General features: G+C 32.4%; 1 protein-coding gene across 5 annotated transcripts in view; it reads right to left on the reverse strand.

Annotated features, from left to right (window-relative positions):
* Positions 1-16,100, reverse strand: part of LOC143236789 (uncharacterized) — an 89,753-nt gene that overhangs the window by 16,262 nt on the left and 57,391 nt on the right. For 4 of the 5 annotated variants that reach the window (XM_076475348.1, XM_076475344.1, XM_076475345.1 and 1 more), the window contains exons 12-15: positions 12,445-12,609; positions 8,291-8,495; positions 6,580-6,672; positions 88-218 (exon numbers count right to left, since the gene is read on the reverse strand). In XM_076475348.1, the coding sequence (XP_076331463.1) occupies positions 88-218; positions 6,580-6,672; positions 8,291-8,495; positions 12,445-12,609 (594 nt within the window). The remainder of the gene's footprint in view (positions 1-87; positions 219-6,579; positions 6,673-8,290; positions 8,496-12,444; positions 12,610-16,100) is intronic. The other variant, XM_076475346.1, reaches the window with a different exon arrangement.

Here is a 16,100-nt window from a genome sequence, read left to right on the forward strand (position 1 = left end):
GTAGTTTATCTTTTTATGCACTGTTTCTACATTAAATTTATCAGTTTTCAAGCTTCTACTTGAACAACGTTATAAAACTTTTCTTACCATTTTCTGAGGTTTGCTGTGGTTCTTGTTTCACAACATCTCCAACTGATGAAAGTTGTTTCTTAATTCCTTCTGTATAGTCAGTGTTCTTGGTCTGTCCATGGATAGAGAATTCTTTTCCCAATTCACACCTAACACAAAATTTTAAATAGATGATTGATTTAAATATTCACAGAAAAAAGCTATACAATTATCTGTGCTAATCATCCATAATTTTGAAATGACAGACTACAAGAAAGAAGCCAATCAAATAACACACAATGCTATACTAATTGAATAGTGACATTTGACACTGTCATGGTTATAAGGCAGCCAAAATGTAGAGCACTGTTTGTTTAAACAGGATGCAAAGCATGGTTCTCTAGATTCAATCTGGTACACTAACTACCAGATCATATTTGTCTCATTAAATTAAATAGATATTTCAGAGTGAAAAAGTTTAAACTGAGTTTGTTAAGACTATTTCTCTCTTTTAATAGTTATGTTTACATTATAATTTAGTTTCTCTGATATGAAAACTGGACAAAAAGTTGAAGGCATTTTAACACCTTGCTAACTGAATATTTTGTAAAATTATTTGAAGGTTCATTACTCAAAATGGAAGCTTTTTTCATGCATGTAGTTAACTTATTTCATTAACATTTATAGTGCCTACATACCTTTATCTCCTAATATGGATTATTAAAGCCACATTAATACATGATAAAACATACAATAAAAATCAAGAGAAATGCCTTAATTTAAAAATAAAAACATGTTTTTTTATCCATTTTGGTTTCTAAAATGTTACAAAACTTAACATATTCCTAATTTAAAAATGTATTTCCAACAGATACCTCCATACACAGAACAGCTGAACTTCTTGCATGTCCGCCTTTGATATTTTCATGTTACTAGAATTGAGCTAATTCCCATCTAAAATTAATGTGTTTAATGTGCATGATGATGTCATCATGCAATAAAAGCCCTCCACTGATAAGAAGGCAACATAACTTCCATGCACAGTAGTATCCCTTAAGCACTTGCACTCAAAATAACTCCAATCTAAGATGGGGCAAGAAAGTGCAGAGGAAGTGGAAAGGTCAGGTTGGAATGTTTGAAGAGGGGAGTATCTATTATAAATATATTTTTAGGCTATTATTCCAAGACAATTCCTCATCTTCTCACACAGAATAACTGGAATCCCACATTAAACTTCTGGAGTGGCCAGTGCAAAATTAAACCAAGATGAGTTCTCTTTAGAAAGCACACCAAGATAAATCCATGGAGTGTGGTACCTGATGGTAGATTTCCATATGGTCAGGCCCATGAAAAACTGCAAATCACCTAAACCAGTGTAAACTCTTTGCTAAGAATGTAAGGGAGGAGGAAGAGGAAAATAAGATCAATGATCATCTGAGCACTTGCACACAAGAGGTCAGTAAGCCAGTGACTGTAGTTAAGATGTAATCAGTGTGAATGAGGTATGCTCACCTTGACTCAATTGGTCATTCAGAATACAGTGCAGAAGGAGGGCCTACCAGCTGTTTGAGGGGTAATCTGCATTTTATTGCACTTGCTGTATTGTACTAGCCCAATTAATGAGAATACCTCAAATGTCTATCATTCCAGCAGGTAGGAACTGGAAAGTGAAAAGGGTTTTCTGTGCTCCACTTGAAGAGGAGGTAGGAGAGAATTCATGCTCAGAAGGCTTGAGATGTACCCAGACACCCGCCAAAAGGTCTTTTACTGAAAACAGTGCAATGAGTGACTGCAGAATCCTATCTTTAAAAGCCAACATGTGCAAAATAAAGAAGAGAGCATTTACCTCTCTGGTACTGATTTTTTCCATGACAGTCCATGGAATGGTACTGCTTGGATAATGCAGTTGAGTGACTTTTGTATGCTTTAAAGATACCTCTAGTGGTTTTGCAAAACACCATCTTAACAGTGTTTTCAGCTACCCCTGACCAAAGTTTTAAGAAAAAGCATATACTAGGAAGCAACAGCTATCCTGGTGATATCCCATTAGACAGAAAGGGAGAGAAAAAAATATACTTACCTATCTCAAAGATGGTGTGTTGAATGAAGAATGGCAATCAGAAAAAAAATGAAACAGCCAGATTATGTAGATAACAAGTGACGAAAATGTGAGGAGTTGTCCACATGCCCACTTAAATGATGTTGTCCAAGGCCAGATTAAATGAGTACAAAAGTGAGAGTCAGAAAGGTAAGAGGTAGATGGGAAATAACAGTCATCTTTCAAAGAGGCTGAAGTCTTTGGAAAAAAAAGACAGGTCTGGGCAAAGGAGGAAATAAATGTAATGGAAGAGAGTGTCAAAAGAATCAAGGGTATAGATATCTAAATGATGGCAACAACAAATGAGAAGGAAAATCTTAAGGTAAAGGAGGTATAAAGAGAATGAAGTCAACAGCTAAAACTGAGCAGGTTTCAGACCATGCAACACTACATTGACATCCCAGTTAGACATAAGAGTTAGGTGAGGGGGATTGCCAAAGAAGCAAGGATTAGAATCCCTGGAAAAGACAGGGGAAAAAACATCCTATGGTAACAGAAAAGATGAAATGCAGTGGATAAGACTGCCCAATAATAAGTGATGGTGGATATCAAAGTAAGGTCAAACAACCAAGTGAAAAAGGCTGAAAGAGGCTTCTCAGTAGATAGCCAAGATTGGCAGATAGAAATATGGTGAGAAATCTGCTACTTCTGCTGAGAGACAAAGTGGATGAACAATAGGAATGGGATAAGAAGGCTACATAACTGAATAGTCCAGCCATAAGGGCAATGGACTGGACATATTCCATATGTGAAGATGAAGGGATGAAACTTTTGGATGAAAAAGTGATTGTGAGGTTGAAGAAATAGAGAGGGAATATTGGGTAGAGGAAGAAGGGCTCCAGACATCAATCTAAGAAGCAGAGGAAATCAGGGCTGAACTGGCCAAAGAGGAACCAAGATGGCCAACAAAGTAGCATCATATCACATGGCAAAGCAAGAACCTGGGGAGAAACCAAACAGGAGAATATTGCCAAACGTAAGTAAGTCTGTGTGTGTGTATGTCTCTTAGGGCCAAATGTTGAGGGACTGGGGACAAGAAAAAAGGAAGCTTGGAGCTGAGAGGACTGGCAAAGTCATCTACAAAGGGTATGCCAAACTGAAAGCACACTTTACAAAATACTTAAGGGTGAAGAGAACTCTGTGGGCAAAACACAGGTTGACTGAAAGAAGTGATTTCCCACCAGGTTAAAAGACCCTGCACATGGCAAACCATGAAATGAACTCAATGGAAATGAGTTTAGAAGAGAAAGTCCATTACTCAAAAGCAAAAAGAGTTGAAGCAGGTGCCTCCTTTATGGCTGACACAACAAACAGTGGAATTGTCAGAGTGGATACCAATGAAACAATCCACCAGAAGGAGGAGGAAATACGAACGTGTTTGATGAACAGCAAGAATTTTGAGTACATTGAGGTAGAGTGAAAACTCCTGTGCCCAAATGCTAGAATTAATGTTGTTGTTCAGAGAAGAAGGAAGCATCTGTAAAGAGATGGAAATCCTGTTGCATATGGTAAAGGAATGACAACCACAGTATTGGTATGGTCCACCACCAAGACAAATCTTCAAGAAGAGAAGAGAGAATCACAACTGAGGACTAAGATTCCCAGGAAATATACAAGTGGTCTTGTATGGAGGTGCATGTGTGCACACCCCAAGGGAAGCCAGTCTTCAAAAGCAAAAGCATTTCCCATGCAGGATGAAAAGGAGATATACAAATCTTGGTGACTGGAGTTACATATAGTACAGAAGAAGAAGCCAAGGCTGAGCCTGACCAAAACAAGAATTGAAGAAAAGGGCTAGACATACTAAATACTGTAGTGATGTGAAAAAGAATTCACAAACCATCCCATTCAAGCAGCCTTCTTCAGAAGAAGTGAGGTGTGAGAGAAGAGATAAATAAAAGCCAATCATCCATGTGAAAATGAAATCTCAGGCCCAGTCCATGAAGGTAGGGAGAGAAGGCTTTCACAACTTAACTGTAGACAAACGGGGCTAAGAATAAGCCAAAGGGAAGAACATGGAATGACAGATGAAATGTACAAAATATTTGGGAGACAGAGCAATCAAGGTATGTAGAAAGGCAACTATCTATCAAAATAGTGGAATGATCAGAAATTCGTTGAGAGACAAGAAGTCAATAAATGGATGCTAGTCTGGTCTTCTTGAAGACCTTGAAGCAAGAATAAAAATTTAAAAATGGGACAAACCTCTTGAAAGCTTATTTTATCAAAAGATCTCAGACCATATCATTAAGACACTGAATATAGATGGGGCTGAAGGAAGGAAAGGAAATTGGAAGAGGAAGAGAAATGATGATAGATATGGGTAAGAGCTTACCTGTCTGCAGGAACCTGAGACTTAAGGTTGGCAGTGTATGGAAGATGGGAACCCACTGGACATGACATGACAGGATGTCACTGGTGTCAAGAAATGGGAAGACAAGAAGGAAACCTGAAATTAGTATGGGGGAGGTGGAGAAAGACAAGAGACTAGACAAGATAACAAGGGTTGATACCAGGCCCTGTTTCAGTCTGTGTTTTCAGTGAATCAGGAATATCACCAAAGACAAGAAGACTGAGAAATGTGATGAAAGGTGAACTAAATTATTGGGTGAAGAAGGAAGAACAAGGCAATTCTGAAAATTGGTTTCATGGAGTAGGCAATGAGAAGAACCAATGGATATAATGGGATAAAAAGACAGAAGAAAATATATCTGAGATGTTATATCCAGAATGAGACTGGAAAAGTGAGAATTTTCTACCAGTAAAGCAGTATCCAATGCAAATGCAGGTGGGGAGAATAATCAATCAAATTTGTCATCCTTAAATGTTTGTGTGTGTGTGTAACGAATGGAAGGAGGCCTAATATGCATGAGGGAACCAATAAGAAGTTGCATTATAGCTCCTATATCCTCAAAAATAAAGCTTCCAGAAGCACAGTTGAAACAAGTTCATGTTTATAGCTTTGTTACCTTCACATGACAAAGTTCAAGTCACTGTCACTCATAATAATATTCAATGCTCTTGAAACAAAAACTAATGTAAAATGAAAACTAAGTTTCTTTGTATAAATAGAAATCTCAGTAAGCTGAACACAAATTGAAAAATCAACTGATTTGTACTGCGCAATGCTGAGGAAAAAACATCACTTTTATGTGGGAGTTAGCTCAAAGATAATGGCATACACATTTCATAATTGGACAAATGAGAAATACAGATATTTTGTGTAAAGAGATGAGTATCATCTTGGAATTTTGTTCTTTAACACTTTCTCAATTTAAAATAAAACTAGAAAGTATATTAATTGAATGTACTGTTATTGAATGTCAAATTAACAATCACATATATTCCTCCAAGACTGCAAAATTGAATAAATGTTTTGACTTTTTTATAACCTTGAAAGTTTTAACTTTTGCATGTTCTTATAACACTATAGGTTATTTTAATATTTAGTCTACAAGTTTGTTTTTTAAAACTTATAAACCTTTAATTGTTTTTTGTTTTTGTTACGTTGCTATTAAATACAAAGGTCCCTAAAAAAAGATGTCTGTGCTGTACCAAATGCAGGAGCTGAATTCCAAATTTTATTTTTAAATACCACTGACAAGCTCTTTGTGAGCTATGAACACCATTACCAAGAATGTTAATTTGCCTTATTTTGAACTAAAATAAAACTTAGTATTCTGTAAACCGGCAAAGCCATAGTATTATTGAAAAGAAATGCATAAAAAGCTGAAGTTATATTCTTTTTAAAAATTCAAGAATATCAGAAAATCATGTTACTTTGTGAGACAAAGTTTACAGTTCAATGATGGGATAGACCTTTTATCTATTTATGCATAAATAAAACAAATGGCCTGACTGGGAGAATTTTATTGAGAAAAAAAATGCATTTGATCCTGTCAACTCAGTTATAAAACTGGCGAACCACTTTGATCAAAAGTTATATTTACAGGCTTATTTATGATCAGTGTATATTAATAACTTGCCCTGACCTCACAAAATAAATGTCAAACTGACTTATAAAAAGAACAGTAACATAAAAGTAACTACTTTGTTGTTTGCCTCAGACTTTTCATGCAAACCTACACAAAGCTACCTGTGCCTAGCTGTCTTTAACTGAAAGATTTGAGGGAAAGGAGCTAGTGAACAGCATAACCAAACTCTTCAGTTCCTTGTATAATAAAGTCATGGGAGTTGACTGTCACTCTTATAAAGCACCCATAATCTCAAAGTGAGAAATGTCCTTTTGAGGTAAAGGTACAATTATTTTAACAGTTTTCCTCCAATTCTTAATTTATATAAGGTGCCAGTAAGAGAAGTTTTAATTCTGATTTTGTCTTTTAAAAAAACTGTTTGTGCTCCTTTCATCTATAATCTTTAAATGATCAACTACCTATAGGCAGTTAAATAAAATAATAAATGTTTTCACTTACCCATGTGGAGTCGCAGATGTTTCTGTGCGTGGGCTAGCAGGTGCTGAACCTGACATGCTTGCCAGCAAATTCTTCTTCACAGCAGCACTGACACTTTTGAAATAAAAAATTTATAAGGTGTTCATGGTTAACAGATTTTCCCTTATATTCATTTACAAAGAGAAAAAACATTAGTATAAAGAAATAGATCAATAAAAATATTTTCTTAGTGTTCTTTCTAAGAGAGAAAAACATTTGAAAAATCTTCTAATGTAAAGAAATGAGATAAAGTATTTTTTGAACAATTTAAATGCTGAATTTTGGTATTACTCTCAGATTAAGCTGGCAAAACATGACACACACACACACACACACACACACACATCCAAGTACATGCAGTATTGGAAATAATTATAGGAATACTATCCATTTATTGTGTGCAAATGAACTGCACAATAGTATACTAATAGTTTAAATTGTTACTGGCTTTCATCCAGTAACAGATGATGGTTGAACAGAAATCTTACCAATGACCTTGCTGCAAATATACGTGTTACCTCACAAATGGTAAGACATACATAAGCATTATCTCAATGGGACAGGTAGCTGCTTGAAAACTGCTGCTCAATAGGCACACAGACTAATTAGAAAAGTTGAAAAGAAAGGTGAATCCAAATTTGATTTTTTTTTTCAAGAACAAATGACAAATTGCAAAGAGAAGAATGATATCAGTCAACTTACAAAACTTACAGTGAAACATGATGGGAGATCAGTAAAAGTTTGAAGTAGCATTTCAGCAAATGGTGCTAGTTATTTACACAAAACTGATGGAACCCTGACTGCTGACAAACACTGACTTATTCTAAACCATTACACCATTCCCTTAAAAACAATTTCTTGGGCAGGGCTTCATTTTCAGGAAAAAGAATGATCCCAAGCATACAGCAAATTCAATGAATCAATATAATTTTGTCTTGGTTAATACAAAGTTCCAACATAAAACACATTTCATGTTCTATTTGCTACGTAAAAACTGAAAAGATTAATAGGTGATCAAACAAATTGGAAGAATTTAGTAAAGTAACATATGGCATTTGGAACATTATTCCACAATCATATATTAATGTACTACATATCAGCATGAATATAGGGTATAATGTCTGTAAATCAAAACAGTCAAGTACAGCTTATTCACTTTTCTTTAGTATTTTCTGTGATAATGTTTTGTGCCATCAATAAACTCACAATTTGTCTTGCATATCTCTTGTGTGTTTCCATAATTATTTCCATTATTGTATTTTTACATACATAATTTCAAATTAAATCATATATACACACAAAATTTTGTTAAAGCCAGTATTTTTGAAATACCATTAACATAATTTCTTTCTAAATCTACAATTTAATTGTGAATCATTTTCAAAAATCTGAATAAAAAGACTGATGAAACATTCTAGTTTTACATTACTAACAGTTAAATACTCATTAAAGAAAATAAAGAACTCTAAAATGAAATAGCTGACCACCACAACCAACAACAACAAAGAAAAAAATCTTCAGTGTTTGTATGCCAGAAAGACTGTTTTAATAATTTTTACCCCAGTAATTATTATAATGTAAATATTAATATTGAATATTTATTAGAGACACAAAATAAATTAGATTCTACTCTAACACAGATTTAGTATAGAATGATCATGCATTTTAAAAGGACATACAGAAGATACTTTACCCATCAATAGTACGCTTCCTGAGGATACTGGGTCGTGGAGAAGTACTGAGATTTGGAAGTGATCCAGTTCCATGCAGAGTGCCATGTGGAGATGAAACCAGGGAACTATTAGTTAGGCTAACAGCTGACACTGTAGTACTGGCTGAAGTGCACAGAGAATTTGTTGGTGAGGCGACTGTCACTAATACATCTGTGGAAATTCCTGCTTTTTTGCAAAAAGCAAGTGGACAATAAAAATTCTGCTGTCTGTGTTTTAGTTCTGTTTTAATTAAACGATTATTCAACAAAAAATGACCCAAAACTACTAAGTACATGTTAAAATATTTAGATGTTTGATAAGAAATTTTGTAAGTTAACATTGCACTATATATATAATGTGAAAAATGTAAGAAGCCTTCTTCAACTCTAAGGTTATTGTTTAGTTCCATTGGGCCTAGTCTGTATTGAGATCAATGCAAGTTCTACAACAAATATGGTAATTTTGAAATATCTTAACATACCTTCACAAAACATGGAATATTTTGTTAAACATTACAAGTATTTTCTACACAAAGAATGAGATTATTCCAATTACGTATTTTAAGCAATGATTTGGTATACTTCTATTTTACTTATTTGTACTCAGATTGAATATCTGCAATATTATCATCAATATATTTTTTTGAACAAAATGTTTAAAATTATGAAAAATACTTTCCCATTTTTTGTCATATCTTAAAATATTTTGTTTTCATTATATTCTTAATTGCAAGACTTCACAATTTTTACATAGTTTAAAGATTTATTTTTTCTTCCTATTCTTTAACATTATCATTTATTGTTTCACATATCAATGTGTGTGTTCTCAGGCAATATTAAAGTATTATCAGTAGAGATACTTTAGCCTTCTGTAGAATGTTGTTGCACTCACTCACTATACTGAGCCTATACTAAGCACTTTAAAACATAACACAATTAACTAAAACATAAAACTAAAACCTAAAGACAAATTAACTGTATCTAACTAATATATTTTGAGGTGATAAACAATGCCAACAATGCTAAAAGCAGTTTAACTTATTTTGTAAGAAATTCTGTGCACAAATTTGAAATATCCATTAGTAGATTGTAGTTTAAAATAAATTATTTTTATTGGTTATAAAATATCTATACAACTAGACAGAGTTATTGTTATTTTGCAAGTCTGGTTTGTGTAGAAAGTTGGCATGACTTCTACCAAGAGTTTGTAATAAACTTCTCCTCCCTTGAAAACAGCCTTAAGAAATTTGAAAGGATGTGTAAACTGAGCAGTTAGCTTTCTTTCTGTTTGGACATAGATGTTTAGTGTATGTGAAAGATTATTTGAGTTAGAGATGAAGTTAAGACATGTAAATGCTTGTGTCACAGAACAATAAAGCCAAAGGTTACATTTTTTTAAAGTTAAATAATATAAAACAGTAAATTATAACTTACATTATAATGTTGATTTCACTGACAAACATTGATACTAATGTTTTTTAATTAAATATTGAATGTAGTTCAGTAAAACTTTGTGACGTGTGAAGAAAAGGAGTGCCTATAAACTTTGGGTTAATTCAAATAAAAGCAGACAAAAATATTTTCCTTAAATTGTTTCTGTTACCAGGTTCATTCAGTAATTTAAAACACATTTCCTCATATACTCTAGTTTTACAACTCTCTTATTAAATTTTGATTGAAAAAAGTTTTATTTAACAAAATGGTTACTGCATGATAAAATGACATACATAATAATGCAAAGAATTTTATAATTCTTTGACAATGACTTGTGAATCTAACTTTAAATATTTCCTTTCAAAAAGCAGTAGCCATTAATAACTTTTTTTTTTTTAACAGTTAAGTTCAAAATGGAATTTTACTCATAACTTATAAAACTGTTTAACCCTATCGTGATGAGCCACAGGTCAAAGGCATTGTCATCACATTTGTTGACTTGCATTTAAAATTTTATTGAACTATGATTTTATAAATTTATCTACTTAAGTTTGGTATCAAACTGTAGAATATAATTCAAATTTTTATATTATACATTATTTTATTTCTTAACTTAACAATAAATATTAAACAAACACACCTAAACATTGAGTTTTTTGTGTCATGTGATGCCAAAATACAAAGTCTATAGTTTCGTACAAATTAGGAACTCAAATTACTGATATTAACAAGCTAGAATATAAAATAAAAACATTTTATCTTTTCTATTTGCTGAGCTACCCCTATATTTGGTGAATCAGACATAGTTGTCCCTGCTCACCTCTTTCCATTTTTGGAAATAGTCCTTCATATACACTTACTTCTATATGTAACATGTGAATAATTAACTAGAACTTAATAATGTTCTCAAACCATTTTCAAATATAATGATGTCCTCTCTCTCTCTCTTTTGAGACAGACTTTCAAGTTGGTAAGTTGAATCTTTTATTTGTTCTAATTTCATATTTTTTTAGATACAAATACAGATTAGTTATTACATTTGATAAATTATAATGGAATTTTGTAGTATCAATTAAGTAATTTATGATTTTTTTACTTATTCATATGCATATATATAAAATTTAAAAAGTTGTTTTATTTCAAATTCTCCACATGCTACGTTTCCTAATGCTTAGCAAGCTAAGACAAGCATCAATGGTTGTAACTAGAAGAGATAATTGTGTACTTTATTTACTATTCTATGTTTTAAGAAAAATATGTAAGAATTTGTACGTAAATTGTAACAACCTATATACATAGACAAATGTATAACTGAAAAGTGATTGCATTTTACTAAATACTAGTTCACTAAAACAAAGTCAAGATAGGTCACTTTGTAAAAACTAAAGGTCAGTTTTATACCATTGGATACAGGGACATGAGAACACATGTATATGTTACTGCCACTACTGTATTGTGAGCCAAGCATGGCTGAAGGGTTAATATAAATGGATAACCTTACAAGATTTAAGCTATTGAGTCTAAACATTTTTGTTTTCATTTTATAATCTGTAGTCATTCTACAATGTAAAAAAAAAGCCCAACTTCTGTCGATTTCCTAATTTAATATGGTGGTTTTGAGATGTACAGGAATTTGTTAGTGAAAATAATGTAAAATATAAAAGGTTTTTTCTTTAGAAACATTTGATAAAACTATTTGGACATTATTAATTAAGAAACTGTAAGTTTGTTGGAAATTAAGCACAGACAGTTGGCTATTTGTACTCTTCCCACCATGGTATCAAAGCCCAGTTTCTAGCAGTTTGAGTCTAGACTTACTGTTGTGCCATTGGGAGGCAAAAACCTTAAAACTTAAAATGATATTTTACACATGAAATCTTTGTAATGTATATTGATAACCTGCCAAGTTTTGTGGACCTATGTTTACTAATTGAAAAGTAATAGAATAAAAACTATAACAAGCACAAAATGGTTATGAGATTGGTCCAAAGCTCATACTGAAAGTTACGTTATTAAGACTAAATATGTGTTGTTGTGTTATAATCTGTAGTTATTCTAGAATTAAAAAAGCATAACTTATATTTAGTTTTTAATATTTATTCTGGTTATGAGGTAAATCAAACTGACAGACCCCTAGAGTTAAAGTAGAGAAAATAACAGACAAAATATAGTTTTACTGAAAACAAGCATATGAAATATATTTAGGTTTTAGAGATTATACAAATATCTCAGATTTTTTGGAAGAATAGTTTTTAAATGACAACATGAAAATCACTTTGTCTTCAGACTAGTAATGAAACAGACTTGAAATTTTCTTAAACAAATCATACATATTTAAAAATTTTATTTTTTTTAATGTAAAGAGACTTGCAATCTTTACTTAAAATCTACCAAATTTTGTGAAAGTACATATACTGTATTAGATATATACTATAAATACTTGATTCATATATTATACTAAGCCCATTTTGAAAGGGTTAACACCATAATTGTCAAAATTTGAGTACATGACATTTTTCTAAATTTCATAATCAAAATAATATGTTTGAAAGTAAACAAAAGCTGAAATTCAGTATTAAAGTGTAAATATGAGCAAAAAATATTCATTTTTTCTAGATATAACAGCAACAATTTGCAACAGTTGAACTCTACATAACATCTTCAAGAGTTCAAATACAGCACCTTTGTGCCAAGTAACTAACCTTTATTAGCTGTTGTGAATAAAGGATGAAAGGCCACATGATGGCGGGAATCAATGTTTACCATGACAGAACTTAATGACCTGACAGAAGGACCAGTAGAGCCTCTTGCTGAGAAATTGTGCGCAGATCCCTGACTGGCTATATTTGTAGTAACATGTGGAGACACTGAAAGGTTTAAACAGATATTATGGAACCTGGTGGGAAGAATAAATTTATCTCTCACATTAAATACATAATACACAGAATTTAACTATTTGACCTACTGTATAATTTATTCAACATAACATCAGCCAAATTAAAATTGAACACTTTATAGTGTACACATTTTGAACATAAATCAGAGATGCCAACTATTTCAACTGACTGAGCGTAATGATTGTAGACAGAGCCCTTTCACAGTTTTAGTCCTTTTAGATTTGCCAGAAACAAGACAATCTGGTGAACAAGGCCTCTTTTTTTCCATCTTGTGAATGATCGCATTGGTGTTTCAATGCTGCTTAGAAAATGAGAAATACCCATCTACACATGTGCTGACTGGCTGACAAGCACTGATGACGTAACTATGGATTACCCCACGTACCCAGTGTGGAGAAGCACTGCACTCAAACTATTGGTAGACGTTGGAGATACAAATATTTTTTATTATTTCAAGCACAAACATGATTATCACAAGTAGCCATTTGGACTATGTCTTTTATTTATTATCAAAATTTATTTGTATCTCACTAGAAATTTTCTTTTCACCCCTTTCAAGCCCTGGGGGAAAAATTTATCACTTTATTGTATAGGCCTATATAATAGATAATAATTTGGGAGTTGCAACAAGTCGTAATACTTGTCTGTACAAGCGTATAGTCGTAATGTATACACCAAAATTGTAATGATTACGCTCAAATCATAATGGTTGGCATCTCTGATAAATGCTCCATTTCAGGGATTAGAAATACCTGTAAAATGACAAAACACATAGGTTTCACTTAACAAACACTTCATACTACTGTAAATAATAATATGGGTAATAACACTTAACCCTCCCACTAACAGTTAAGTCAAGTACGTATTTGATTACTTAATTATCACTGTATGTAAATAAACATGGCATCAAAATGTAGTTCATAATTCAAATTTCAATACAAGTCCTAAATTAGTAATTTTACAAGGAAGTATTTAAAAACATCCTAAATTTCCTCTAGTTTGGTAATTGTGACATTTTCCCTTCTGTAATTTATTTAACATCCCTTAGAGAAGAATGAAATTGAACATATATTACTTATTATAATACAGATACTACTCAGGCAGTTTCAGTCTTTAATCTTATTTGTTTATAGAGTCATAAGCTAGAAAATAATAGTTGCCATATCCTATCTTTTAAAATTGTTAATAATTATCTCTGACATTTTATACTACAAGGTTTTCACAAAGTCATTGTGCAGTATTGTAATCATATTTTATAATATTTCAGATTTTGATCCCAATATGGTTTTAAGAACTGAAGAACGTGTATGGCTCGTCGAACAAGCATTAGGAGAAGGTGGTAGATACACAGATGTGGTGTGACAGGGATTTGCTGTAAAATTCCCAGATACACCTGTTCCACATCGCAATGCAGTTCGTAATCTTGTTGATAAAGTTTCAGGAAACAGGATCAGTAGATGATGCCAAATGCTGTGGAAGGTCAGCAAAGCCATCGGAGGAGAAACTGTTGGATATGCCTGACAGCGTGATGCAGAGTCTGTCAAAATCATTACGAAAGTTAGCTCAGCAGCATGATATTGGTCTTAGGACTGCTCATAAGGCCGTCAGAAAGAAATTATAGCTCTTCTCACACAAAATAATGGTGGTACAAGAATTGGAAGCAACTGATAATGAAAAACGAATACACTATTGCAGATGGTTTAACCGATTTATCGAAGAGAATACAGCTAATGTGTTGGATGTGACCTTTTTCACCAATGAAGCATGGTTCCATCTCTCGGGTTACGTTAATTCACAAAATTCAAGATTGTGGTCATCCGATAATTCTCACAGTTTACACGAAACACCCCTACATGATTTTAAGGTTGATGTGTGGGTTGCGATTTTCAGATGTCGAATTATTGGCCCTATTTTCTTTATGAACACAATAAACAGTGAGCACTATTGTTGGGAGATTCTTTACACCTTCATCGGTCAGATGACAATCAATTACTCATGGTTTCAACATGATGGTGCTACTGCCTACACATCTCACAGAAATATACAGTTATTAAGGGAATGTTTAGAGACCACATTATTTCCAAAGACGTGTGGCCCCCACACTCACCAGATCTTAATCCACCAGACTTTTATCTATGGGGAGCAGCAAAATCTGCAGTGTATCGAGATCGTTCGTGCACGCTGGATGACTTAAAAGCAGGGATAACAGCATTCATTCAGTGTATTTCAAGCCAGAAACTGATAGTGGTGTTTAGAAACAAAATAAGAAGGATCCAAGTCTGTATTGATGACAACAGGGGTCACTTTCAACATTGTTTATAATTGTCATTCATATTTACCTCCTGTATCCAAATTGAAACATGTCTGTTAATAAATATATAAGTGCACAGTGACTTTCCGAACACCCTGTATATTATTTATGACTAACATGAAACCAACATGTTAATCTGTCACATGATACATAACATTGTTTCTGTAAGAAATCATCAATTTCTTGTTTAAGATTAAAATTTTGTCTCATGGGAATCTATAATGACTAGATTGGTTGAATTTTTAAAGGCTTTTACCTTATAATTAGAAAGCCATGAAAAACTATGATATTTATACAATAACATTTGCTTTTTGCATGTTTTACTTTGTGTTCTTAAATATAATTACATAAAACATTATATACAAAAAGACCACAGCAAGCATTACATTTCATGTATATTCTTTAATGTTACAAAAGTAACTCAAATGTAAAAATTAGAAAGTTAGATTAAGTAAGATAAAAAATATTAATAATAAAGATTATTCATAAGGTATGCTGATGAGTAACTTGTGCTATATATAATTCAATACATTAACATGAGTTATTTATTTGCTGAGTGATTTACAACTTTTGAAGCAGGATTACTAGTTAGACATAGTTCAAAAGGTAATAAAACAAAATATAAGTAGAAACAAGCTTTAAGCTATTTAGAATAAACAACTGTAGCCATCTTTAAAGGTTGCAGTCATTCTAATAAACAACAATGGTAATTTAGATTTATTTCATTTTCTTTTATGGTGGTTACAAGGTCAGTCAAACTGACTTAATGTGTACAGACTTGGGTAGAAAAAATAGCAAATAAAGTTTAAATGTAATAAAGCATCTGATATTTATTTAGGAGGTTTTATAAATTATGATGATGAAATTTTACAATTTATTATATTTAATATATTTATATATTTAATCTTAACGTGAAAATCACTCTGCATTCAGTGCCATCAATACTTTGACTTCATACATTCACAAAGGAATTTTTAGTATAAATACTTCATTAAATATCCTTATATTTGTCTATAAAATGTTGTTGCTGCTTATTTAAATCCTGCAAAACATTAAAAGTTTAGTTTATTTAAAGGTCAATTCTGGGTCATGAACTAGTTAATTTGATCAAGCACGCAGTGAAACAGCAAACATGGTTTCATGGTATATG

This window comes from Tachypleus tridentatus, chromosome 13 (genome assembly GCF_004210375.1).
Source record: "Tachypleus tridentatus isolate NWPU-2018 chromosome 13, ASM421037v1, whole genome shotgun sequence".
NCBI classification, from domain to species: Eukaryota; Metazoa; Arthropoda; class Merostomata; order Xiphosura; family Limulidae; genus Tachypleus; species Tachypleus tridentatus.